This window comes from Stegostoma tigrinum, chromosome 32, assembly GCF_030684315.1.
Source record: "Stegostoma tigrinum isolate sSteTig4 chromosome 32, sSteTig4.hap1, whole genome shotgun sequence".
In the NCBI taxonomy this organism is placed as follows: Eukaryota; Metazoa; Chordata; class Chondrichthyes; order Orectolobiformes; family Stegostomatidae; genus Stegostoma; species Stegostoma tigrinum.
Genome location: NC_081385.1, coordinates 12482968 through 12509511, shown reverse-complemented (window position 1 = coordinate 12509511; position 26544 = coordinate 12482968). Strand labels below are relative to the sequence as shown.

The window sequence follows — 26544 nt, the reverse complement described above, 5'->3', positions numbered from 1 at the left end:
ATTGGGGTTCGGGGAGGGCATCCGCAATTGGATCCGGCTGCTCTACGCCAACATCGTTAGCGCAGTCTCGATCAACGGGTGGGAATCAGACAGTTTTCCTGTTAGATCTGGAGTCAGGCAGGGCTTCCCGCTCTCTCCTGCCTTGTTCGTGTGCTGTGTGGAGCCCTTCGCCGCCTCCATCAGGAAGGACGTGAGCCTGAAGGGCGTGACTATCCCAGGCAGCGGAGGCCTTCAGGTCAAGACCTCCCTGTACATGGATGATGTCGCTGTCTTCTGCACCGATCGTCGGTCGGTGAGTAGGCTGTTGGACATCTGTGGCCAGTTTGAACTGGCCTCTGGTGCCAAAGTCAATAGGGGTAAGAGCGAGGTCATGTTCTTCGGGAACTGGGACGACCACTCCTTCATCCCCTTCACCGTCAGGACAGACTACCTGAAGGTGCTGGGTGTTTGGTTTGGTGGAGCTGGGGCATGCACTAAGACTTGGGAGGAGCGTATCGCCAAATTTAAGCAGAAGCTGGGTAGGTGGACGCTCTGGTCCCTCTCCATCGCGGGTAAGAACCTGGTTGTCAGGTGCGAGGGGCTTTCGGTACTGTTGTATGTGGCGCAGGCCTGGCCTATTACCTGGACCTGCGCCGCTGCGGTCACCCGGGCCATCTTCCACTTCATTTGGGGTTCGAGGATGGACCGGGTCCGCAGAGATACCATGTACAAAGACCTGGGAAATGGGGGAAAGGGCGTACCGAACGCCACCTTCACCCTGATGGCTACCTTTGTGTGTGGCTGCATCAAGCTGTGCATAGATCCTCAGTACGCAAACACCAAGTGTCAATACTTACTGAGGTTCTACCTGTCCCCGGTGTTGCGAAGGATGGGCCTGGCCTCGTTGCCACGGAACGCTCCGAGTAGTTGGACCGTTCCGTACCACCTGTCCTTCGTGGAGAAATTTTTGAAAGGAACCACTTTGACCACAAGGCCGTCAGGCAGTGGTCAGCACGTAGTATCCTCAGGACCCTTCGGGAAAAGGAGCGGGTGGATCCCGTCGTGTGGTTCCCCACGCAGACTGCCAAAGTCGTTTGGCAGAATGCCTCATCGCCAGAACTTTCAAACAAGCACAAGGACATTGCTTGGCTGGCGGTGAGAGGGGCTCTGCCAGTGAGATCCTTTATGCATGCCCGGAATCTCTGCACCACCGCACGCTGCCCTCGAGGTGGCTGCGGGTGGGACGAGACTGTCGATCACCTCCTTCTGGAGTGTGCCTATGCGCAGGAGGTCTGGAGGGGGATGCAGTGGTATTTGTCGAGGTTTGTCCCGAGCAGCTCCGTGACGCGGGACTCCGTGCTCTACGGGCTGTTTCCAGGGACGCACACCGAGACCAACATCAACTGCGCCTGGAGGACCATCAATGCGGTGAAAGATGCTCTTTGGTCTGCCCGCAACTTGCTGGTCTGCCAGCTGAAAGAACTGACCCCGACAGAGTGTTGCAGACTGGCGCACTCCAAGGTCCAGGGCTACGTGCTGAGGGACGCGCTAAAGCTTGGGGCAGCCGCCGCCAAGGCGCGGTGGGGAAAGACCACCGTATGAGCCCCCTCGTCCAGAAAAGGGAAAAGAATCCTATCTGGTAACTGGGCCCAGCTGGCGCCTTCCCCAACTGGTCAGGGGGCCAACTGGGACTGTGCGGGGTGACGACTGCCGGGGCGCTTTCTTTGCTTTTTTTCTTTTTTTTTTCTTTTTTTCTTTTTTTCTCTGTTTTGTTTTTTTTCCCTTTAGTTGGTGTACGTACCCCCAGGTAACCCGGAGTGGCTTGCACGACTGGGTAGGTGTATAAATGTTTTATTTTTTGTACATTCTATGAATAAAGTATATTTTTTCAAATAAAAAAAAGGTGAAGAAACATCTGAAAACGAACCTTCCAGCTCAGCGAGCAAACTCACATCCAGAACCTCAACCTGAGCTACAAATCTTCTCAAAACTCGATAGTGTCCTATGGTCAGCTATCTTTATTTGTTTCAATAATGATATTCCTAACATGAAGAAGGTCAGATGTGGAATGTTTGCAAATGATGGCACAAAGTTCAGTGCCATTCGTGATCCTTCAGATACTGAAACAGCCAGTGCACATAAATAACAACTTCTACCCAATTTGGGTTTTCAGTTGGCAAATAACTTTGATGCCACCAAATTGCCAATCAGTGGACTGTTCCAACAAGAGAGGACCCAATCATCTCTCCTTGCCACTTCAAAGCATGAGTATTGATAAATCCGTTATCCAACATTTTGGGAGTTCCCATTCAGCAAAAACTAAACTGAACTGAGCTACCCAAATAATACAAGAAAAATTGAGAGGCTGGACATTCTGCCAGAACTAACTCACTTCCTGGTTCCCCAAAGCTTTGTCCATCATCTACAAGGCAGAAGTCAGGAGTGTGACAGAATTCTCATCGCTTGCCTGGATGATTGCAGCTCCAACAACACAAGAAATTTGACACAATCCTGGGCAAAGCAGCCTGCTTCATTGACCTGCCATCCACCATCTTCAACAGTTAGTAACTTTTGCTCCCTGCTAGGGAGATCCTCTTGTTCAAGTGCAACCCCTTACCAGAATAGTATTGTTGCTGAAAGGAAACGATAGAGTGACAGAGAAGGCACTTACACCTCTCTTTATCTGCCTGACCCTCCTGGTCCCGCATGTGGCATTGCCTGCAGATTGCACAATGTACTGTCAGCCTCTTCTGAACCCACTGGAATGAAAGCAAGTCATTCTTGATATCAAAAGACCACCTGAAAAGGAGGCTGTTCTGAACCACCTCTGTTAAAACCAAAACAAAGTGGCCATCTTGAATTAGAGATAGTAGGAACTGCAGATGCTGGAGAATCTGAGATAACAAGGTATAGAGCTGGATGAACACAGCAGGCCAAGCAGCATCAGAGGAGCAGGAAAGCTGACGTTTCGGGTCTGGAGAGCTGACTTTTCAGGTCTGGACTCTTCCAGACCCGAAATGTCAGCTTTCCTGCTCCTCTGATGCTGCTTGGCCTGCTGTGTTCATCCAGCTCCACACCTTGTTATCTCGCCATCTTGAATTGACAATTTCAGCAGGTCTGACAGCTCACAGAGAGAGAGAAACAGAGTTAACACTTCAGGACAATGGTCTCTGATCAGAATTGTTAACCCATTTTCTCTCCATGATTGCTGCTGGAATGTTTCCAGCATTTTCGGTATTTTTTAATATTGTTTTATCAGCCTTCTGCAGCTTTTGGATAAAGCTAAATATTCAGTTTAAATATAACTGGACGCATAACAAGAACTGAGAACCATAGTACTTCAATTGGAAATATTTAAAAGTTATCAATTAATACCAGTTGATTCATGCATTATCCTATGAAGAAGGAGGCAAAAGGAAGGAACTTTGTTTGCGGGTGGGGGCAGTGGGGGTGGGGTGTGGTGCCGGTGTGGTTGTCCAGAATATTCCAGCAGTCTGCTCTTTATTTGTTGGAAAATGTGTTAAAGTTGTTCCTTCAGCTAGCATTGGTGTAATATGGAAATAAAAGGTTAGCTCAGTGAACTGGACAGATGGAGCTCTGTTTAACCACAAATTCCACCTAGGGAAAAAGCGACCTCTCTCTCTAATCATATATAAACCGTTGGCCATCTGCGCTCTCAATTTAATCAGATATCTCCTTCAAAATTTAGAACATAGAACATAGAACATTACAGCACAGTACAGGCCCTTCGGCCCTCAATGTTGTGCCGACCTGTCATACCGATCTGAATCCTTCTTATAATGCGGTGACCAGAACTGTACGCAATACTCCAAGTGCAGCCGCACCAGAGTTTTGTACAGCTTCACCATAACCTCTTGGTTCCAGAACTCGATCCCTCTATTAATAAAGAATAAAACACTGTATGCCTTCTTAACAGCCCTGTCAACCTGGGTGGCAACTTTCAAGGATCTGAGTACATGGACACCGAGATCTCTCTGCTCATCTACACTACTAAGAATCTTACCTTTAGCCCAGTATTTTGCCTTCCGGTTACTCCTACCAAAGTGCATTACCTCACACTTGTCTGCATTAAACTCCATTTGCCACTTCTCAGCCCAGCTCTGCAGCTTATCTACGTCTCTCTGCAACCTACAGCATCCTTCGTCAGTATCCACAACTCCACCGACCTTACTGTCGTCTGCAAATTTACTAACCCATCCTTCTACGCCCTCATCCAGGTCATTTATAAAAATGACAAACAGCAGTGGACCCAACACCGACCCTTGCGGTACACCACTAGTAACTGGTCTCCAGGATGAACATTTCCCATCAACTACCACCCTCTGTCTTCTTTCAGCAAGCCAATTTCTGATCCAAACTGCTAAGACTCCCACAATTCCATTCCTCTGCATTTTGTACAATAGCCTACTGTCGGGAGCCTTATCGAACGCCTTGCTGAAATCCGTATACACAGCATCAACCGGTTTACTCTCATCTACATGTTTGATCACCTTCTCAAAGAACTCAATAAGGTTTGTGAGGCACGACCTACCCTTCACAAAACCGTGCTGACTATCCCTAATGAATTTATTCTTTTCTAGATGATTATAAATCCTATCCCAAACAACATTTTCCAACACTTTACCAACAACTGAGGTAAGGCTCACTGGTCTGTAATTACCAGGGTTGCCTCTACTCCCCTTCTTGAACAGGGGAACCACATTTGCTATCCTCCAGTCGTCTGGCACTATTCCTGTAGACAATGATGAGTTAAAGATCAATGCCAAAGGCTCGGCAATCTCCTCCCTGGCTTCCCAGAGGATCTGAGGATAAATCCCATCCGGCCCAGGGGACTTATCTATTTTCACCCTCTGTAGGATTTCTAATACCTCTTCCTTGTGAACCTCAACCCCACCTAATCTAGTGGCCTGTATCTCAGTATTCTCCTCGACAACATTGTCGTTTTCTGGAGTGAATACTGTTGAAAAATATTCATTTAGTGCTTCCCCTATCTCCTCTGACTCCGCACACAACTTACCACTACTATCCTTGATTGGCCCTAATCTTACTTTCGTCATTCTTTTATTCCTTAAATACCTATAGAAAGCCTTAGGGTTTACACTGATCCTATCCGCCAACAACTTTGCATGTCTCCTTCTGGCTCTTCTGAGCTCTCTCTTTAGGTCTTTCCTGGCTACCTTGTAGCCCTCAAGCTCCCTAACTGAGCCTTCACATCTCATCCTAACCTAAGCCTTCTTCTTCCTCTTGACCAGAGATTCCACCTCCTTTGTAAACCACAGCTCCTGCACTCTACAGCTTCCTCCCTGCCTGACAGGTACATACTTAACTAGGACACTCAGGAGCTTTTCCTTGAATAAGCTCCACATTTCTAATGTGCCCATCCCCTGCAGTTTCCTTCCCCATCCTCTGCTCCCTAAATCTTGCCTAATCTCATCGTAATTGCCTTTCCCCCAGCTATAGTTCTTGCCCAGTGGTATACACCTATCCCTTTCCATCACTAGAGTAAACATAACAGAACTGTGATTGCCATCACCAAAGTGCTCACCTACTTCCAAATCTAACACCTGGCCAGGGTCATTATCCAGTACCAAATCTAATGTGGCTTCGCCTCTTGTTGGCCTATCTACATACTGTGTCAGGAAGCCCTCCTGCACACACTGGACAAAAACTGACCCATCTATAGTACTCAAACTATAGTGTTCCCAGTCACTATTTGGAAAGTTGAAGTCCCCCATGACAACTACCCTGTCTCTCTTACTCCTATTGAGTATCATCTTTGCTATCCTTTCCCCTACATCTCTGGAACTATTCAGAGGCCTGTAGAAAACTCCCAACAGGGTGACCTCTCCTTTCCTGTTTCTAACCTCAGCCCATACTACCTCAGTTGACGAGTCCCCTAACATCCTTTCTGCAACTGTGATACTGTCCTTGACCAACAATGCCACACCTCCCCCACCTTTTACCATCTTCTCTGTTCTTACTGTTGGTCCATCAGAAAACAATGTCAAATATTCTTGACAGTGCTTACTGTTGAGTAGTGAGGTGTTTTCTGCAGGGCAGGTAGATTGAGAACAGGTGCCAAAAACTCCAAAACTGCACCCTTTAAACTGAAAGGGACAACTGGAAGGTGGGGTGGTCTTCGTCTTGTAGCATCAAAACATGTCAGCTGATGAATATGTGGAGGTATACATCTGTTAAATGTAAGAAGATTAGAGATGTGTATTCACAATGCAGATGAAAACAAATCTTTTGGCAATAGATATCAAGCAACCTGTTTGGACACATTACAATAGACTTCTGGGCCAGGAGGGGCCCTGACCTTGAACACTGTGTCACAAGACCCTAAAGGCAAATATCAGGAATAGAGTGTGAGGGTTGATATGGGAGAGATGGTATTGAAGGTAACATTGTACAGGTTATAGAGGAAAGTACTGAAAGAAAAAAGCAGGTAATGTGCAGCAACTCATTGAGCGATTGAAGGAAATTGATTGTTACCTGATCCACACAGTGCCCTACTCCCACACCGTGTCTCCCCAATATCGCTTCTTTTCGGCGAACATTTCTTATTTTGTTCTGGAACTTTGCATCGGCTCTAGTCCCCTCCTTTGGACTTTCAATCTTGAGCAATCTCTCATTGAGCTGAAAGGGAAGCAGTGTGGACTTACAAGAGAAAGAGACTTAGTGAGAAAGAAAGGATAAACAGGTCAGTGATTCACTCCAAAAGACAACAGCCTTTGCCTCGTTCTTTTTAAGCGCTGGATGCAATGCGGCTGGACACACAGCCATTCTCGGAGTAGAATCCCATTAGAAATGCCAAACCCTTAAGCATAATCTGCCCTCTCAAAATTAATTTATCTGTCTGATGTGATTCAATGATGTTGAAAACGGTGTGAAGTGCCTATTATAATGCTTGACTAAATGTACTAATGGACCGGTTTTGATCAAGTGCCCTTGAAGGAATAGGAATGGTAAGACTGTGCAAAGTACTCCTTAATTTATCTCTTTATTTACACCAGATTACAATATTTCCTTCTCAGTGGGAGATTGCCTAATTTTTAGACGTCATTTTTAGCCTGGTGGATGTCTGCAGTTTTGGACCCCGCCCTTATCCTGGAACTGTCGCGACGGTGTAGCTCAAGAGGCAGGCATTTGACTGCCTAAACAGCGATTCAAATGCAAGTCTTTATTTTTAATACAGGGTTGTAGGATGGGTGAAAAGGGTTAACTGACAGAAAGAGAGCTTAATATTAAAACAGAACACCAGGATGGACAATAATAACAACTTTACTTAAGAAAATTTGATCTCTATTTCTCCATTGTGCTTATTGTATGGCCAAGTTCTACTAGGTATGAAGTAATAGCTATGAAGTCTGTATATGGAAGAAGTCATTTTCTCTGCCGCTGCACTGGTGGCAGTGGTATGCTTAAAAAAAATGCACAGAACTGAGGCAACAGGATCACAGTTTAAAAACCCAGAGTTGTACATTTGAAACGGAAATGATGTGTTTCTTTTGAGTGTCATAACTCTTTAGGACTCTCCCCTTCTGATAAGGTGATGAAAACAGCATTCTTGATTTTCTTTAACGCACAGGTAGAGAGATTTGTGTTTAGTGAGGGATTGAAAGGGTGGAAAACTTACTATGGGCAGGCAGGAATGTGAATTTAAGGTTACAGTCATATAATGAATAGTGGAGCAAACTGAATGGTCTACTCCTGCGCTTGGTTTGTATGTCTGTAACAAGAAGGCAGCTCAGCACTGCTCAAAGTCAACTAGCTTTGGCAATAAATGCTAGGCTTGCCAGTGACAGCCACATCCCATCTAATGACTGAAAAGAAACTGCTTCCAGTCATAAGGGACACATTTCATGGGGCTTGCTATAACATACTTGAAACAAACTAATCCTTGAAGATATCCGTCACAATACGGAATCTTCTAGGTCTGTTCACATCAGTGGACTTGAGAGGGCAGTTCTCTGATTGTTTAACTTGTATTGTCTTTTTCTTGCACAAGTGAATCACATCATCAAACAGAGCCACCATTGCGCCGCCTTTCAATCAGGGTTCTGCCTTCATCTGGATACATGCTGCCCTTGTCAAATATCTATTTCAGAGGATGAAATATTTTCGTCTTACAAACAGCGCACATAAAAACATTGTCAATATTTTCACAACCACCTTTTTTGTTTTGAGAACTTCCTGTCTCGTTCTCACTAACACCTATTATTGGATGTCACAGCCACACAGTCACATTACCTTCTGTATTTGTGTTTAATTTTTTGTGGGGTGTTTACATTTTTAGAAAGAAGAGAGGACAAATACCAAAAGTTGTCTACATGCATAGGTCCTAACTTGGAATTTAGGAATAAGATGTTCTAGTTCATTTATAATCAATATGTCGCTCATATTCGGCTTCCAGAATGGGATCATACACACTTCAAGTCCCACTATTCCACCATACACAATATCCACTCTGTGTTCTTGGACAGCAGTTTGAAGGTTTACAGATCCCGTAGTTAGGGGTTAGCAATATTTTTCTTGTTGTTACTGGGTGTTTGTTCAGCCAGTTCCCTTGACCACTCAATAATGAATGCTTTTGAAACGTTTGGGCAACTTTTAGGTTCGGTTCCTGTGCTGTAGTAGTGTCTTTTGACCGTCAATAGCCTTGTCCTTTGAGTGAATTTGAATTTTTCTTGCTTGAGTTAAATTTAAGTTCACCATTCTTTTCGAAACAAGAAGCGTGGAATAATTGGTTCTTTATAAATCAATGACGATCGAAGGTGTCTCCTTTTTTTATTGAGAACTTTATGGCTCTTACATCAAGAGCAGTTTAGCTGCAGGCTGCGATTAGTCTGTTGTCGTCTGCTTATGATCACAGCTGATGGTGTTCAGACCCTAGACTCTAAGTTAGTTGTATTTTTTTTCACTTCGGTTACGGTAGATGTCTGTCACTGAAAATGTTCACAAAAGGCTGTTGATGTATTTTTAACAAAAGAATATAAATTATCATTCACTAGTACACAGCTTAAACATAAGACTACTTTAAGGACAAAAGTTGATTAGGCACTAGAAAGGGGAAAAAAAAGCCAAAGCAGTAAAGTGAGACAATTTGGAAAGATTTTATCATAAACCGTAAAAAGAAAGATCCAATCCTTTTCCCCAGCAATACCCTTTGCCCTCAGCCCCAATGAAATATCATTCAAATTTCCACGCACATTTCATATTAAATTGGCACGGTCACCCGCATTTCAGCATCTTTGTGCACATTCACCAGATGTGACCTTTCTTTGTTCTGATTTCCTCCTGAGACACATTGTCTTAAGCTGAACAGAACTCTGAGAGGACAAAAAAAAACACAGGGCTTTTCCCAGCCCTGTCCAATTGGACTGCTGAAATGTCTTCAGACTTCTTTCCAGCTCTGAGAGCCTGGAGACTGCTGAAACTAAATTACCCTTCTGGTGTGGATCTTTTCTCTCTGAACTCGACCTATTTGTAACCCTAATCCATCTGTTTACGTTCAGAAATTATCTCACTGGTGGATTCTTTTTCTTAGAAAGCTGTCTTTCCCCAATGCTTAAACAAAATGAGTTTCTGATGCTTAGAAACAAAGTCACCTACACAAAATGAAGAAAACAAAATTGACATTTAACTCTGATTCAGAGATAGTGTGGGAACTGCTGAGCTGGAGAATCTGAGATAACAAGGTGCACCTCTCATATTTAACTCTACTTTAAAGCCAAAATCCTCAAATATTAATAATGTAATAAAAGAGCTCTTGTGGAACTGAGGTACGTCTCTACCTCTAAGCCAGAAGGTCTAGGCTCGAACCTCACCTGCCCTGGAGATATGTCATGATATATTCAAACAGGTTGACTCAAAAATACCGTGTACAATAGTGATCAGCAGCCCCCCACCTTCCCCCATCTGGTGGCGTGTTTCCACTAATCCAACCCCACTGCACAAACACTTGCGCTGCCATCCACTATTTTAGAGTTTAAAAACTCAACAAATTACTGTATGTGCAATGCACACATTTCAGTGTGACAGTCAGATGTAATTATTCAATCCTTTAGACACTTGTTTTAAATAGGATGTGTAGATTAGCTCACAACAGTGTCACAATTTCTATTTCCCACGATTTTGGGCTCTTGTTTGCTTCATCCACTCACATGTCTGACAATCAGGCCCAGCTCCAATGAGTATTCAGTGCTTAACTCTCTGAATATCTGCTTTACCATCATCTCTGCTGCATAGTGGACCTGGGACCAGCCAGAGTAACTCCTCCAGCTCAACCAACCACAGCACTGCTGTTTATCCAATCACAGATTCTGTCTCTTGAGGATCAGCAAAGTTGGGATGGACGGAACCTATGATTGGATAAACTCGCAATCTACAAGGGAGAGACAGAAGCTCCAATTAGAGGAGCAGTGTCTCAGAGATCCTGTCATTGCCAAAGATGGGTGACCTTTCTTGACTTAGGTGAGAGGTGAGGCTGAGAAGGAAGGGCCTTCATGGTGACCTTAGCCAGTGTAGGAATTGAACCTCCACTGTTGGCATCATTCTGCTGCACAAAAACCAGCCATCGAGCCAAATGAACAAACCCACACAATCTACCTTAGGGGTGCTCAAACTACAGTCCACATGCAGCCCTCAAATCATGAAGGCTGTTTCATGATGTCCAGTTATATTAGCTCTGTTTGTATTTATTCTTGTTTTATAGTTTCTCTGATTCAAGTTTTGTGAAACAAAGGTTCTAGAATCAATAGTGCTTAACATTGTCACCTCATTTGGATAAATCCTGAACAAGAAGATCTAAGAAGTGTTGGCATCAGTAACTTGAGATAAATAATAATATGGATGTAAACTTCAATATTTTTTATTGAGCAGATCCGTATTACTTATCCTTCTGGTCTACATGATTGAATAACTGTGGTGCTTTCCATTTCTTTTACAGAAGTGCTATCATTTCTTATTCCAGCGTTACCGACTCGAGCATTACACAGTCTCCTCAAATTGGCTTGCTTTGGGCACCGTCATCCTCTTTGGATTTCTCTCTCTCTCTCGCTCAGTGGCTCTATTCAGAGGTTAGTGCCTGTGGCAGTATTTGTGAGTTCATGCGCGACAGAAAGTTTCTTTCCTCACTCACCAAATGGCCAGTGCTTGAAAAATGGATAAACAGATTCCACCCAGATTTTGTACAATGTACGGTTCAACGTGATTCTTCTTTTAAAGGTTTCAATTTTATGCTTGTGATTAATTTGGAACGTGTAAAGTTTAAAAACTTGAAAATGCTGATTTAGGAAAAACAAATAATTAATTGATCTTAGGTGGTGATCAAAACAAGAGTAAAGGATTCAGACCTTGCAAGTCATTAACCTTCTGTATTCTGTCCATATTTTTTATATTTACACTTCAATTTCTGTCTTGACATTTCTACGTAAATTATCTTGGAAAACCTGCCACATTGTAATTATGCCCTCCTGCCTGTGGGAGCACTGGAGTTTATAGTCGGGTAGGGAAATGTGCTCATAATGATGCAGATAGCTTCCAGCACCATACAGATGAGGTTTCTTCTCTCGACCCTGAAAACCTTTAAAAGGGCAGTATTTAACGGACAGGGAGCTGTTGTCGATGTGAGCATAATGCATGATGGCTTTCTGTCTTCGAAAAGAAGAATTGCAGCCAGATATGTCTTGTTTTCATTATAATGTGTCAGGTTGGTTTAAGCATTAATGATTCACTGTGCTGCTTTAGACTTTAGGGAACATATGGCCATTCTAATATGCCAAACGTTCTAAAACATTGAAACATCTAGTTTGTAAGTTGCACTGCTTTTAACTTAACGTGATTATAGGAACAAGAAACATCAGTTCTCTGCCATTTAGCTAAACATATCTATGGTGTTCTGTTATTGTTTGTCTGTAGACTTTGTCACCATTAACTTACAAGCCATGGCTTCACGGGTTATAAAGCATAACTTTTGAATGTAAACTTTCTTACTCCCTTTGGGCAAGTTTTACAAGTTCACAGTTGCCTTGAGGTGCAGTATCAGAAGCATACAAGTTCACAATGCCAAAACCACAATGAAGTTAAGGTATAGTTCTGTTCCCAGAATATTTATTGCAGCGTCATTACACTGAAGGCCAGTGTGATAACTATGATTTTCAAAATTCCACATCCTTTGCGGAGTAGGTAATTAATGAACTCTAACAATTGGCAACCCATGTAAGCCAGCTAGTTCCCTGTCTGACTCTGTGCTGAGTTAGCTCATCCCAGTTGGTAGACTGACCTTGGAGCTCAGTAACCCTGGTCCCAGTTGCTATCAGTAATCAGAGCTGTGGAGTTCTGGGTGTCAACTGAGCACAGACTGAGCCCTGGCTGTAGTTTTCCAGAACTTGCAAACCCTTGTTGTCTGGGTTTATGTGAATAAATGTCTGCTAGTGGCCTGCACCAGATGGCAGCTGGAATCACGTTGATACAGTGTGGAGCTGGAGAAACACAGCAGGTCAGGCAGCATCAGAAGAACAGGAAAGTCGATGTTTCAGGCCTAGATCCTTCATCAGGACTGGGGAGGGGGAAAGGAGCTGGGAACTAAATAGGGGGAAGGGTGGGGGGGTGCTAGTGGAAGGTAGATGGGATGGTGATAAGTGGATGCAGGTGGGGTGGTGGGGATTGGTCAGTGCAAAGGGTGGGGCTGATAGGTGGGAGAGAAGATGGACAGGTTGTGTCAGGTCAGGGAGGCGGGGATGAGCGGGTTGGATGTGGGATGAGGCTGGGGGTCGGGAGAGTTTGAAACTGGTGGATTCTATGTTCAGGCCATTGGGCTGTAGGCTCCTGAGACGGAATATGAGGTGTTGGTCCTCCAGTTTGTGGGTGGTGTCATTGTGGCACTGGAGGAGGCCCAGGATGGACATGTCGCCCAGGGAGTGGGAGGGGGAGTTAAAATGGTTAGCAACCGAAAGGTGGTGTTGATTATAGCCTATGGAGTACAGATGCTCCTCGAAACAGTCCCCAAGTCTGTGCTTGGCCTCACCAGTGTAGAGGAGGCCACATTTGGGAGCAACGGATACAAGTGGACCAGGTTGGAGGATGTACCTGTTGGATATGGAAAGACTGTCTTGGGCCTGGGATGGGGGTGTGGGGAGGTGCAGGAGCAGGTGTAACACCACCTGTAGTTGCAGGGAAAGGTACCAGGTGTGCTGCAGTTAGTGGGGAGTGTGGAGTGGATGAGGGAGTCACGAAGAGACCGGTCCCTACGAATGGCAGATAGGGGTAGGCAGGGAAATATCTATTTGATGTTGGGGTTGGATTGTAAGTGGAGGAAAATGTGCTGGATGCAGAGATTGGTGGAGTGGTATGTGAGGACCGGGGAACTCTGTTTTTATTTTTGTCAGGGGGATGGAATTTGAGGGCAGAAATGTGGGAAATGCAAGAGATGCAGTTGAGGGCATTTTCAATCAACTGAGGGGGGAAGTTGCCATCCTTGGAGTAGGAGGATATCTGGGATGTCTGTGAATGCAATGCTCCATCTTGGGAGGAAATGCAATGGAGGCAGAGGAATTGAGAGTAAGGAATTGCATTCTCGCAGGAGGTTGGGTGACAGGAGGTGTAGTTACCCCCACTCCATTGATCAAAAATGCTCTCCAACCTTGTCTGTTGCTATATCTGTTGCTCCTGATATGGTCTCTTCTACATCGATGAGACCAAGCGAAGACTTGGTGACAGATTTGCGGAGCATCTGCACTCTGTAAGCTGCAGTCAACAACACCTTTTGGTCGCTAACCATTTTAACTCCCCCTCCTACTTCCTGGGTGACATGTCCATCCTGGGCCGCCTCCAGTGCCGCAACGACACCACACTCAAACTGGAGGAACAACACCTCATATTCCGCCTTTGGGTGTGGGTTCGGTGGCTACAGCCCAATGGCCTAAATTAGAGAATTCATAAGTTTCAAAGTCTCCCAGCCCCTGGCCTTATCCCATGTCCAAACCTCCCTCTCATCCCTGCCTCATTGATCTAACACAACCAGCCCATCTCTTTCTGCACCCATCTGCCCCACCCTTCCTACTGACCAATCACCACTACCCTTACCTGAATCCACCTATCCTCATCCCACCTACCTTGCCGCCAGCCCCACCCCTCTTCCCTTGAATTATTTCCCAGCTCCTTTCCCCCTCTCCAGTCCTGACGAAGAATGTTGACCCTTCTGCTCCTCTGATGATGCCTGACCTGCTGCGTTCCTCCAGCTCTACACTGTATCAATGCTAACTCCAGCATCTGCGGTCCTTGCTATCTCCAGACAACTGGAATCATGTAGCAAACATGAAGCAGTTCAATCACGTAGTGGGAGAGAAAAAAATCAGCTTTGGAAAATGCAGAAAGACAAATCTGAGGCTCTAATTTGAAACCTTATATTTTGCAACAATGCCATGGTGTTCAGGTTTGACTGTGCATTTGGAATTTTTTTCTTGTTTCCTGAGTAACAAGTGTATCGGTTTATTTTAAAATAAATCCTCCAGAAGCACACATCATAGAATCATAGGGCCACGGAGATGTACAGCACAGAAACAGACCCTTCAGCCCACTCACCCATGCTGACCGGATATCCAAAATTAATCTAGTCCCATTTGCCAGCATTTGGCCCATATCCCTCCAAACCCTTCCCAATCTCTGCCCCCCCCACTGCCTCCCAAAACCAGCCCAGTTCATCCCCGCCTCATTAACCTATCACCTCCGCCCACCTCAAGCCGCACCTCCATTTCCTACCTACTAACCTCATCCCGCCTCCTTGACCTGTCCGTCTTCCCTGAACTGACCTATTCCCTCTACCTCCCCACCTATACTCTCCTCTCCACCTATCTTCTCCTTTATCCATCTTTGGTCCGCCTCCCCCTCTCTCCCTATTTATTCCAGAACCCTCTCCCCATCCCCCTCTCTGATGAAGGGTCTAGGCCTGAAATGTCAGCTTTTGTGCTCCTGAGATGCTGCTGGGCCTGCTGTGTTCATCCAGCTCCACACTTTGTTATCTTGGAGTCGCCAGCATCTGCAGCTCCCATTATCTCTGATCTCCATTCGTGTACCCATCCAGATGACTTTTAAACGTCGTAATTGTACCAGCCTCTGCCATTTTCTCTGGCAGCTCATTCCATACACGCACCACCCTCTGCGTGAAAATGTTTGCCCCTTAGGTCCATCTTAAACCTTTCCCTCTCACCTGAAACCTATGCACTTCTAGTTTTGGACTCCCCCACCCCAGGGAAAAAACCTTGTCTATTCACCCTGCCCATGCCCCTGATGATTGTATAAACTTCTGTAAGGATCAATTTTGGTAGGAATGCCCATCTTGTTGTCTTGCTGTTTATTCACAGGTTACCATACTCCACTTGATCTGTACCCAGAATTTCACAGGATTGCCACAGACCCAAGCATTCATACAGTGCCTGAGGGGAGACCAGTCAATGTTTGTGTTGGAAAGGAATGGCATCGCTTTCCCAGTAGCTTTCTCCTACCCGATAAGTAAGTAACTTGGCCCTGAGGCTGTCAGTTGTGTGGTTAGACTTGATGGATTGGGCATTATGTCAGACACAGAAGGGCTGCACTGAGGTCAGGCAACCAGGCAGGGAGTGGGTTTTCTGAAAGCCTGGGCGAGTTTGACAGTCAGGTCTGATCACAGAATTTTCTAATCTCTGCTTCCCGGCTAAAGCAAATCATATGGGGCGGCTGGATGGCTAACAGGAGTCGGAATTCCCTCCCTAATGGCGTAGTGGGTCAACCTGCAGCCTGTGGACTGCAGCAGTTCAAGAAGGCAGCTCAGCACCATTTTCTCAAGGGCAACTGGGGACTGGCAATAAAATGCTGGCTGGCCAACCATGTCCGTGTGCCACAAAATGAAAAGGCCATCTGGAGCAGGCTGCAATCAGAGAGAGGAGAGGGTTGGGTGGATCTGGAAGGGTGGGGTGGTGGGCAGTGAGAACCTGGAACAGTGTTGGGTGTTCACAGGCCAGAGAGGAGATGGGGAAGCTACTGGAAAGATTAGTATTGCGAACATGCGGGAAGATTGGAGGTGAATGTCAGAAGCCAAAGCCAAGTTTAGCGGCTGGAGTCAGGTGTGATTGGAGGCTATGGGGAGAGGGTCTGAATGGAGGGTGGTGGAGTGAGGGTGAGCCAGTGAGGGATTTGTGTTGTCCGATCGTGGATGATTTGTGAGAGGACAACTGAATCCACCAGTGGAAGGGATCTTACTCCTTGGACTGTTCAGACCTTGTCTCCCTCTAGCCAACATTTTTTTCTGAGACCCAAAAAGGCCAGATGGCCAGGATTACATTCATCATGGTGGGTAAATATGAAGGAGCGGTGTTCACACGTTCTGTCCTGCCTCTGAAATCCAGATGTGCATGGATTAAATGCCCATCTTGCTTTCAGTTTGGACTTTAAATATTTTAACATTCTACTTGACACAATTTTTTTTGAGGGGCCTGGCAAGTAAAATTTTCCCCAGGTCATTGCTGTGTTTCACAGATAAACAAACCACATCACGTTAATGTACACTTTTTTTTCCCAACTGAATCAGACAGATTCACTTAAAATTATTACACGCAAAGCATAAACAAAATTAGAGTTGATTTTTGAGCTTGTGTGCTAAATAATTAGTTCATTGATCTGACAATCCATATATGTTCATGCAAAGTCATGCACACAAAAGGGTATATTATCAGCTTCTCTTGGGAGTATCCACCTCGTTTCACCACTGCCCTGGCTCCTCAGTAACCTCATCACCGATCACGCCCTCAGAGTGTCTGTCAGACTCCCTTCCTTCCTTCATCTGAGGAAGGTTCCAGGTTCTCGAACTATGCAGGCTCCCACTTAATTGAGCTACCCCATTCTCCTCCTCAAAGCTGCAGATAGCCTGGTGAATTCGACCATCAGGAAGGGCAACAAATGCTGGCCTCTATCAGTGATGCTCTCATCATGTTAAATAAATAAGGTCTGCAGAGGGAAAACAAGAACAAGCATTTCAGATTGATGGTTTCCATCTGGAGCTGAAAGGTTATCAACCAGAAATGTTAGCTCTGTTCAGGTGCAGCCTGACCTCCTGAATGTTTCCAACATTTTCTATTCTTGTTTCAGATGTTCAGCATCTTCACTATTTTATCCTACATTTTGAATTTGTGTGGTTTATCAAAAACTAGTTGAGGACAGGGTTTAAAATGAAAGACGAGTCCTTCAGCATCCATTGGAGACTCTATGACTAATGGATGTACTCATAGTGATTGTGCTCCTTGACAGTAATGTGCGATGAATTCATTCCCATCCACTGATGTTGGTTGTGCTTTTGTAATTTTAAAATAAAACTTTGAGAAAGCAACAGTACACCACAATAAAAGGCATTTATATTGTAAGTATGAACCTATTGTGTCTATGCGGTTTGATATATTTCACCAAAATTTATTTCCACAGTTCTTATAAAAGAATTAAAAATATTTTTACTTCTTTCTTTAGCTATTTCTTTTCCTTTTGGTTGAAGTTTTGGTGATGTTCCCTCAATAACGTGGGACAGAATATCCCATAATAGGCCAGGCTCTGAGAGAAAAAGGCCAAGAGCCTTGGAGTTCAGATTTGATTGAACAGGAGTTTCTTCCATCAAATGAGACATTTAACTGAAGCCCCTTTCTACCCTCATAGATGAAAATTACTGTGATGTTCAAAGAACATAGAGTTCTCTTGTCTTGGCTGACATTTGTCCCTCACCTAACACCAACAACTAAAGATCTGATGTGTTAGCTGCCCTGGGCTTTCCAGAGGCGCTGCCCAATGTCCAATGTGTTCCCAACATATTTTTTAATATGAAAATGGTTATCTTTGGTGCCATGCCATGCCATGCCATACTACTTTCTTCTTACGTGAAACTCATTTTACCAAATTGCGAAGGATGAATAGACTTGGCAGATCCAATCCATCATGTTCCAGAGCTCAAGCAACTGAGCTACATTCCTTCTCAGTGGCAGCTATGTACAGGCAGGACAGTGACACCCATATACCATTGAAGTGTATGCAGTTTGTGCCTGGTGTCATTGTCTTTGCAAATAAAGTTGAAGACTTTTGTTTTGCTTTTTGTGAGTTAGGACTCCAAGTCTACCCATTCTTTTACTGAATTTTGAAGATCCCTGTGTGTTTCTACATTTCCAATCAAATTTAATTTATTTTGATTACATCTCCTCCCTTGGATTTGGGCGTTCTGCACTCTCAGATACCTTCTCCAGACTGAAGCAAGCTCAGATCTCGGCTATTGAAGCTACACCTTTAGGACAGATCAGGGTGAATGTAGCTGTAATATTTCTCTCTTGTCAGTTTCTGGCTGCCTAGCCTGTGCTGTCAGCACCTCGCACTGCTCCTAATGAGTTACAAATTGTGCAACTGTAAAACCACTTTAGTATCAAAAGAAGATCGTGAAAGCTTTGTCATTTAACCCAACATCTGCCTGAAGATCCTGTCTTGTCTTTTTGTTTCTCAGTTGGCAGCTCCAGTTCATTGCTTCCGAATTTCGAGGCCAGCTCCCAAAGCCCTATGCGAAAGGACAAAAGGCAACTCAGATCCATCCAACAGACATGAATGACCAAAACGCCGAAGAAACATCAAGATATGTAAGTGAAATACTTTATTTCTGTGACAATAAATTTTATATTTCTTTAGTTGAGCCATGGTAACAAGGGTAGATGGATGGCATCCATCTTATATGTCCAGCATCAGCAGCAAACACTGCTTGGCATGAATAGATGGAAGCATTTCTGTGTTCTATAGCAATGATGCTCCTCAAAACCAACCTCAGCACCCCTCATTTTATGTTGATGTTGCCAATAAATTAAAGACTTTATCCATTATTACGATTCATTGCGGTTGTTCATTGGGTATACAAGAATGTATTAACATAAAGGTTTATTCCCCAAAGCTACTGATGCATTTTGAAGTCCATAGGGAGTGGTGAAGTATCAATTTTATACTCCAAATCCCAACCTTTTATTTGTTCATTGGCTGGGCCAGCTTTTATTGGCCATCTCTGTTTGCCCTGAAGAATGTGGTCGTGAACTGCCTTTTTTTTGAATCACTGCAGTCTTGGGGTGCAGGGACGCCCACAGTTCTGTTAACAAGACAGTTCCAGGATTTCAAATAAAAACCTAAAGAACTGCAGATGCTGTAAATCAGGAACAAAAACAGAAGTTGCTGGAAAAGCTCAGCTGGTCTGGCAGTATGTGTGAAGGAAAAATCAGAGTTGACATTTCTGGTCCGGTGACCCTTCCTCAAAAGGGTTCTGAGGAAGGGTCACCGGACCAGAAATGTTAACTCTGACATTTTCCTTACAGACGCTGCCAGACCTGTTGAGCTTTTCCAGCAACTTCTGTTTTTGTTCCAGGATTTCAAAATTGCTTAAGGGGATCATCCTATGCTATCTTCGGCCCTCCCCAGCTTCTCCTTCACCTTCCTGTGTACAGCCCATTTTCATTCCCCACTCCTGTCTTATCTGGAGTCTCTCTACAAGCCTCAGCTCCCCTCTCCTCCTCTTCCTAGCTTTCTCATAAACTATCCTTTTAAACTGGTTTTTGGTTACTGATCCTAATCACTCTCTCATCATTCATCGTCTGTTCCTTTTCTTGTTCCCACCAAGCATAAGAATGTAAGAAGCAGGATTGTTCAAGTCTGCCCCACCATTCAGTAAGTTAATGCTGATCTATCCCAGATATCAACTCTCCTTTCATGTCAGTTCCTTATGGGGCTCAACTCCCTGACATTTCAAAAACTACCTACCTCCTCCTCAAATATTTTAGTGATCCAGCACCTGCAACTCTTTGGGATAGAGAATTCCCGACATCATCTACCCTCAGTTTCTGCACTGGAAAGTGTTTACATCCTTCTCAAGATATGGTGCTGGGAGCAGGATGCAATACTGCCAGATGTATTGGAATTTCTTGAGGATGTTGAAGCCCCCTTATGAATGTACATCTGTTGTATCCTTCAGCTTACAAGCAGTAACTAACTGCAGTATTAACTGAGACTACATATAACAGTAGAATTGAGATCATAATTGGGCCTGGAAAGCTGTTTAAAATCAAGTGAAGTGCAGTGGGGAGACTCATGAGAAAACACTTGCTTAAGGATTAAGTTGCCGATAATTTGTGACTGTTTTATACACTTTCCTTCCCACCTCCTTTCCCTGTATGCTCATGGTGGGAATGTATGTGTTTATCATACTGTCTAATTTTCTTCAATGCATCTGTGAATAACTGCAAAAAAATGCAAAGTATTGTGAATTCTGGAGATCTGAAATAAAAACAGCACCCAGTGGAGGCACAGTGGCTCAATGGTTAGCTCTGCTGCCTCACAGACCCAGGGGCCCGGGTTCAATTCCACCTTCAGGCAACTGTCTGCATGGAGATTGCACATTCTCCCTGTGTCTGCGTGAGTTTTCTCTGGGTGCTCTCACAATCCAAAGATGTGCAGGTTAGCTGGATTGGCTATGGGAAATACAGGGTTACAGGGATTGGGGCAGGGTATGGTTTGGTTTGGGGTGTTCTTCAGAGGGTCAGTGTGGACTCAATGAGCGAAATGTTCTGCTTCTTCACTGTAAGAATTCTGTGGGAAAACTCAGCAGATCTAGCATCATCTGTGCAGAGAGAACAGTTAACATTTTGAGTCCAACATGATTTTTCTTCAGAACTATTCTTCTGGAAACAGTATATTTCCAAGTCAGAATGGTGAGTGGGTCGGAGGGGAACTTAGAGCTGGTAGTATTTTCATGTATCTGCTTCCCTTGACTTTGTGGATGGAAGTGGTCACAGATTTATAAGGTGCTGCCTATGGAGCATTGTTGAATTTCTGCGATACTTCTTGTAGATAATACACACTGCTGCTAATGAGAGTTGATGCTGGAACAAGTGGATGCTTACAGATGTGGTGCCAATCATATGGGCTGCTTTATCCTGAATGGTTTCTAGCTTTTGAGTATTGTTGGTGCTACACTCATTTGGGCAAGTGGGGAGTAGTCTATCACACTCTTAACTTGTGCCTTGTAGATAGCGGACACACTTGTGGAGTCAGGAGATGAGTTACTACATGAAGGATTCTTAGCCTTTAACCTGCTGTCCTAGCCAGAATGTTGATATGATAAGTCCAGTTCAGTTTCTGGTTAATGGTAACCCCCAGGATATTGTTAGTGGAGAAGATTCATTGATAGTAATACCATTGAAACTTATTGGCATTAATTAGATTCTCTCTTGCTGGGAATGGTTATTTCCTGGCACTTGTGAGGTGTGAATGTTACTTGCCACTTGTCCGCCCACATCAAGGTGTTGTCCAGGTCTTACTGCATTTGAATATGGACTGATGCAGTATCTGAGGAATGTTGAATGGTGTTGAACATTGTGTAATTATTAACAAACATTTCCACTTCTGACCTTGTGATCGAGGGAAGATCTTTATTAACTGCTCACTCAGTGTGACTTGTCAGCATCAGTATATTCAGTATATGCCCATGTCCCTAAAGCTTAATTTATACAATTAATATCTTGTGCCATTAATTTCAATTATCTCCCTACCTTCTTCAAATCAAAATGAATCACCTCATACTTCCCCGCGTTAAATTTAATCTCCCACTTTGCTGTCAATTCACCAACTTCTCTATGTTCTTTTAAAGTTTCACCCGCATCACAGATCCTCTTTATCATCATATACCCAGGTTTATGAGTGGCTTCCTATCATCAGATAAGAGTGTTCCTTATTAACGTACAGATGTTTTGACCAATGATGTATCCATTAACCGCCTTTTCATCTCATTAACCTAAAAAGAAAATGTTTTAAATGTTAAACAAACTTTACAAGATGATTTACTGCTGTCAAAACTAATTTCCAAACACAAATGGGATGTGCTGGTTTAATTATACTTTAATCTGTCAGAAAACATGCTCAGACACATCTCAATACCCTTTACAGAGCTTTCTGTTCCTAAGAGAAGGGCTACTGGGCAAAAGTAAAACTGGTGGGTTTTTTGTTCTATGGCACATATTTTCTGTGAGTCCTTTCCTTTGATGATCTTGGTGAAAATTGTCTTTTTTCTTTTGATTTCTCCTGTTTGTTATTATATTCCCAAAAAGCAGGCAGTGATGGATAGGACCTAACACACTTGTCAGCTTTCATTTCCAGATGTCCCTCCAAATCCCAACATTGTCCAAGCCTGCTCCTGAAGAAAAGAACAAAGGCCTGTCCCAGTCCACCACTTGAATGCAACTAAAAGCTTAATTTATACAATTAATATCTTGTGCTGAATGTGGTGACTCTAGCTGGGTACAGCTCTGCAGATGACATTCAAATGGGGACCTCTTATTGATTAAATGCATTCCCCCCCACTAACCATGTGTTAGCTGATTGGCGTCATAGTCGGATGGATTCCCCAGCATTCTTTCTAAATCAAAAGCTGAAATCTATTTCTGGTTTTAGCTTTCCTTCCTTTCAGCACTTAAGAGCTTTCCTGTGTCTTGTTGCCAAAGGAAGCAGACAAAGAACATACTTCTGTCTCTTTTTGTGCTAGGTTTTCCTACAACAGGCAGCCAGCATGAAGCCTGAAGCTGAAACTTGAGGGATAATAGGCATAGCTGACCAGGTGATTTGCCTGCCACAGACGTATTGGGCAGATTTCCTTGTTGGTGCTTGACCCGTTTCATAATGACGTGAATGCACGTTCTGTACCCATCGCATCCTGGAATGGGACTTTTTCTATTCACTCATGAGACATGGGCATCAGTGGCTGGCCAGCATTTACCGCCCATCCCTAGTTGCTTTTGAAAAGGTGTTGGTGAACCCCCTTCTTGAACCACTGCAGTCTATGTGCTGCAGGTTGGCCCACTATGTCGTTAGGGAGGGAATTCCAGGATCTTGACCAGGGACAGTGAAGGAACGATGATTATATTTCCAAGCCAGCGTGGCAAGTGGCTTACAGGGGGACTTGCAGGTAGTGGTGTTCCCATGTATCTGCTTCCATTGTCCCTTCTTAGGTCATGGATTTGGAAGATGCTTGGTGAAATTCTGCAGAGCATCTTGTGGACAGGACATACTGCTGTCACTGAGCATTGATGGTGGAGAAAGTAGATGTGGCACCCATCAAGCAGGCTGTTTTGTCCTGGATGGTATCAAGCTTCTTGACTGTTGTTGGAGTAAGTGGGGACTATTCCATCACAGTCCTGACTTGCGCCTCGTGGATGGTGGACGGGCTTTGGATCATTAGGAGGTGAGTTACTTGTTGCAGCATTCCTAGCCTCTGATCTGCTCTTGCAACCACTGTATTTATACGGTGATTCCAGTTGAATTTCTGGTCAATGGTAACCCCCAGGGATTTTTTTTTAAGATCATAGAATCCCTACAGTGTCGAAACAGGACCTTTGGCCCAAAAAGTCCACAGCAAACCTTAAAGCAGCCCACCCAGACCCTTCCCCTATAACCCACCTAATCTACACATCCCTGAATACAATGGACAATTTAGCATGGTCAATCCACCTAGCCTGCACATCTCTGGACTGTGTTGACAGTGTTTCTCCCCCAGTTCTCATTTATTCCAGTTTTGCTGGGGCTCCTTGATGCTGCACTTGATAAAATCTGGCCTTGATGTCAAGGGCTGTCACTCTCAACTCACCTTGAGCCCACCACCACAAGCCTGTATATTTCACACCTTTAGCTGTACTATGTACCTAACTGTCTTGCTTGGCTCTCAATTTTCCGGATTGGAAAGATACGCTTGAGTTATTATAAATGTCAACTGTTCTGCAGGTTATGAACATTCTCCGATGCACACGAACAAGCCACTACCTTTCAGCTTCATTTGGCTCAACCACAGTCAATGACTTTACTCCACAGTTGAGGCAATAATTAGTCATTTGTCTCATACTTTCCAACAGAATCATATTTTTAGCTCTTGATATACCACTAAAAGCTTCAACTGTTTTGTAATCCTAAATCCTAGAGTGAGTCAGTCAGACTCCATCTCATCAAGTGTTTGTTCTTCACGTTTAAATGTTTTGACAGTTAAAATCGATTGACATCATCTAGCATAATGTTGAGGCCACATAAGTTTCCGATAAGCTTCAGCTCCGTGACTGAACCTCGCTCTCTTTGTTAAAGATGTAATGGTATGAAGCACTAAGCACAGGAGCATAAAGCATCATGCATATTTACAGAAGTCTCATCACTACTTCAGCTGCCGCATTATTCTGTGACAGACACAGAAGTGTTGCCATGACAACTGTTTGATAAGAAGATTCATTCAAAATAGTGATAGTAAGTGGACTTGCATTTCAAAAAATTCTGAACTATCAGAGAAGCAATCTTTTTTTTATTTCATACATGTGAAATATTAACATCTGGGTGCAAAGGTAGAGATTCCAGGTTTAAAGGCCATTATGTGGAAGAGGGAAATTAATTTTAATTTTAGTTTATCACTCTCAGCAATTTTCAAATTTCCATCATTATTACTTGTCATGTGACTTGCACAGCAATGCTATGAAAACTGAAAAAAAAACACACCAAATTGTCTAAAATGCTAAATTTTTGCATTCATGTGTTTTTATTTTTCAAAAGCCATTCTAACTTCCTCAGATATACAAATAGTCAATCAGTCATTTTGAAATTGAGTATTGCTAAAATGGAATCATTGTCAAAGATTTTCTTTTGCACTCACCAGGACAAATCACAAGAATGCCAATATACAGAGAAAACAGCATTAATACTGCATAAACTAGTATGGATCAGTTGGCAAGTGGACTCTGACTGGTGGCAGATGCACTGGTTCGTGATGATCAACGGTTAAATGCTCAGCATTGTCTAAATTTTGAACCCGTTAGGTTGATGTTTATTGTTCAAGGCACAGCATTGACAAATGAAACAGACAACGTCAGTCATCTGTTTTGTTGAGTTGTCACATGCATACAGTTCCTTTGGTGTCCAAAGAACAAGGTTGTGTGTATTCATACGTGGTGATATTTCTTGGGAATCATCCTGATGAGTGCAAGTTGAAAAGCTTTGCCCAAATGTCTTTTTTAGACATATTGTTATGTAATAACAATCATTGGAAACTTAACTAAGTGGGAACACCTATCTTGCAATAGAAAAGGGTCACTAGACCTGAAACATTAACTCTAATTTCTCTCGACCAATGTTGCCAAACCTGCTGAGATTTTTCACCAATTTCTGTTTTTGTATCGTGTCATTGAAACTGAAACACAAATGCCAGCAGAAGTTAACAAACTACCCAGTGATGGAGAGTGAAAGATGCCTGCAAAGTTGGTTTTAAGGGATAAATGTCTAAAATTGGTGTTCCTTTAACATCGAACTTCAAACTTCTGTTGCTTCCAAGCAGGATCTGAGTGCTGTTCCTGAGTAGACACGATGGTCAGGAATTCTGTTCAGATCACTAGGCTTGCATCGGTCATCCATATTTAAACATATAGCATTGAAGATTATATAAGTGATGTACAACAGTAAGGAATACTTTCTCCAATCACAAGTTTCAACCTGTGATTGTGAGTTAGAGCAAATAGTTCCCTGGTCCAACCCCCTGTGAGTGTGAAATTGTTATCTACTTGTCAGTTTCACAGACGCCGGTGCACGTTCAGCTGTTGGACAGGGAATGAGGGAACCACATGACTGATGATGTTGAGTTAGCTGTGACCTAGCTGGTAACACTGTTGCATCTTGAGTCAGATGTTTTGGATTCTTGTCCCATTCGTAGAATTTAGGCATAAAAATCTTGACTGAAACTCCGGTGTAGTACTGAAGGTGGGGGCTGTACTGTTGGAGGTACCACTTTTCAGACCTTGAATCCAGCACTGCCTCTGGACTGTATTGCATGAGGTTTGAGGAGGCTATAATTCCTCATTGTTTTCAATGCCTTGGACAATCAGAATCAACTTACCAACCAATCAGTGCCCATTTGTCCAGTAACATAAATGGTAGTGATGATTTGCAATTTGGCTTTCTTGCATGTGTCCTGGTGAGGATGAGACACATGGCTTTGGCAGTGTGTCTCCGTTTTCAGTAATATCCAAGTTCTGCCCTAACAGGTGATTAACTGATCCCATCCTCCGGCGACAGTCTGTGTGAAGTTTGCACATTCTCCCCCTGTCTGCGTGAGTTTCCTCCGGGTGCTCCGGTTTCCTCCCACAGGACAAAGAGGTGCAGGCTGGTTGGATTGATCATGCTAAATTGCCCATAGTGTTTAGGGATGTGTAGACTAGGTGGGTTATAGGGGGATGGGTCTGTGTGGGGTACCATGAGGGTCGGTGTGGACTTATTGGGCCGAAGGGCCTGTTTCTGCACTGTAGACATTCTGTGATGAAAAGATAACTATGATCTGAGGGAAAATCAGTTCAGAGCTTGTCAGAGATTCAAACGATTACGAGGCCCTGAGTATGGTTAATTATTATTTGCCTTACGATGACCCGTATATGGATTATTTTGGAACCTCTTTAAAGGAAAGAATAATTCATGGTTTATGTGCAATATATTTTGTTT

At 43.8% G+C, this 26544-nt stretch overlaps 1 protein-coding gene across 4 annotated transcripts in view; it reads left to right on the top strand.

The window, feature by feature from the left end:
* The window catches only part of alg9 (ALG9 alpha-1,2-mannosyltransferase), a 231169-nt gene that overhangs the window by 73090 nt on the left and 131535 nt on the right, over positions 1–26544 (top strand). For all 4 annotated transcript variants that reach the window (XM_048562193.2, XM_048562194.2, XM_048562197.2 and 1 more), the window contains exons 11-13: positions 10952–11081; positions 15366–15513; positions 18509–18638. In XM_048562193.2, the coding sequence (XP_048418150.1) occupies positions 10952–11081; positions 15366–15513; positions 18509–18638 (408 nt within the window). The remainder of the gene's footprint in view (positions 1–10951; positions 11082–15365; positions 15514–18508; positions 18639–26544) is intronic.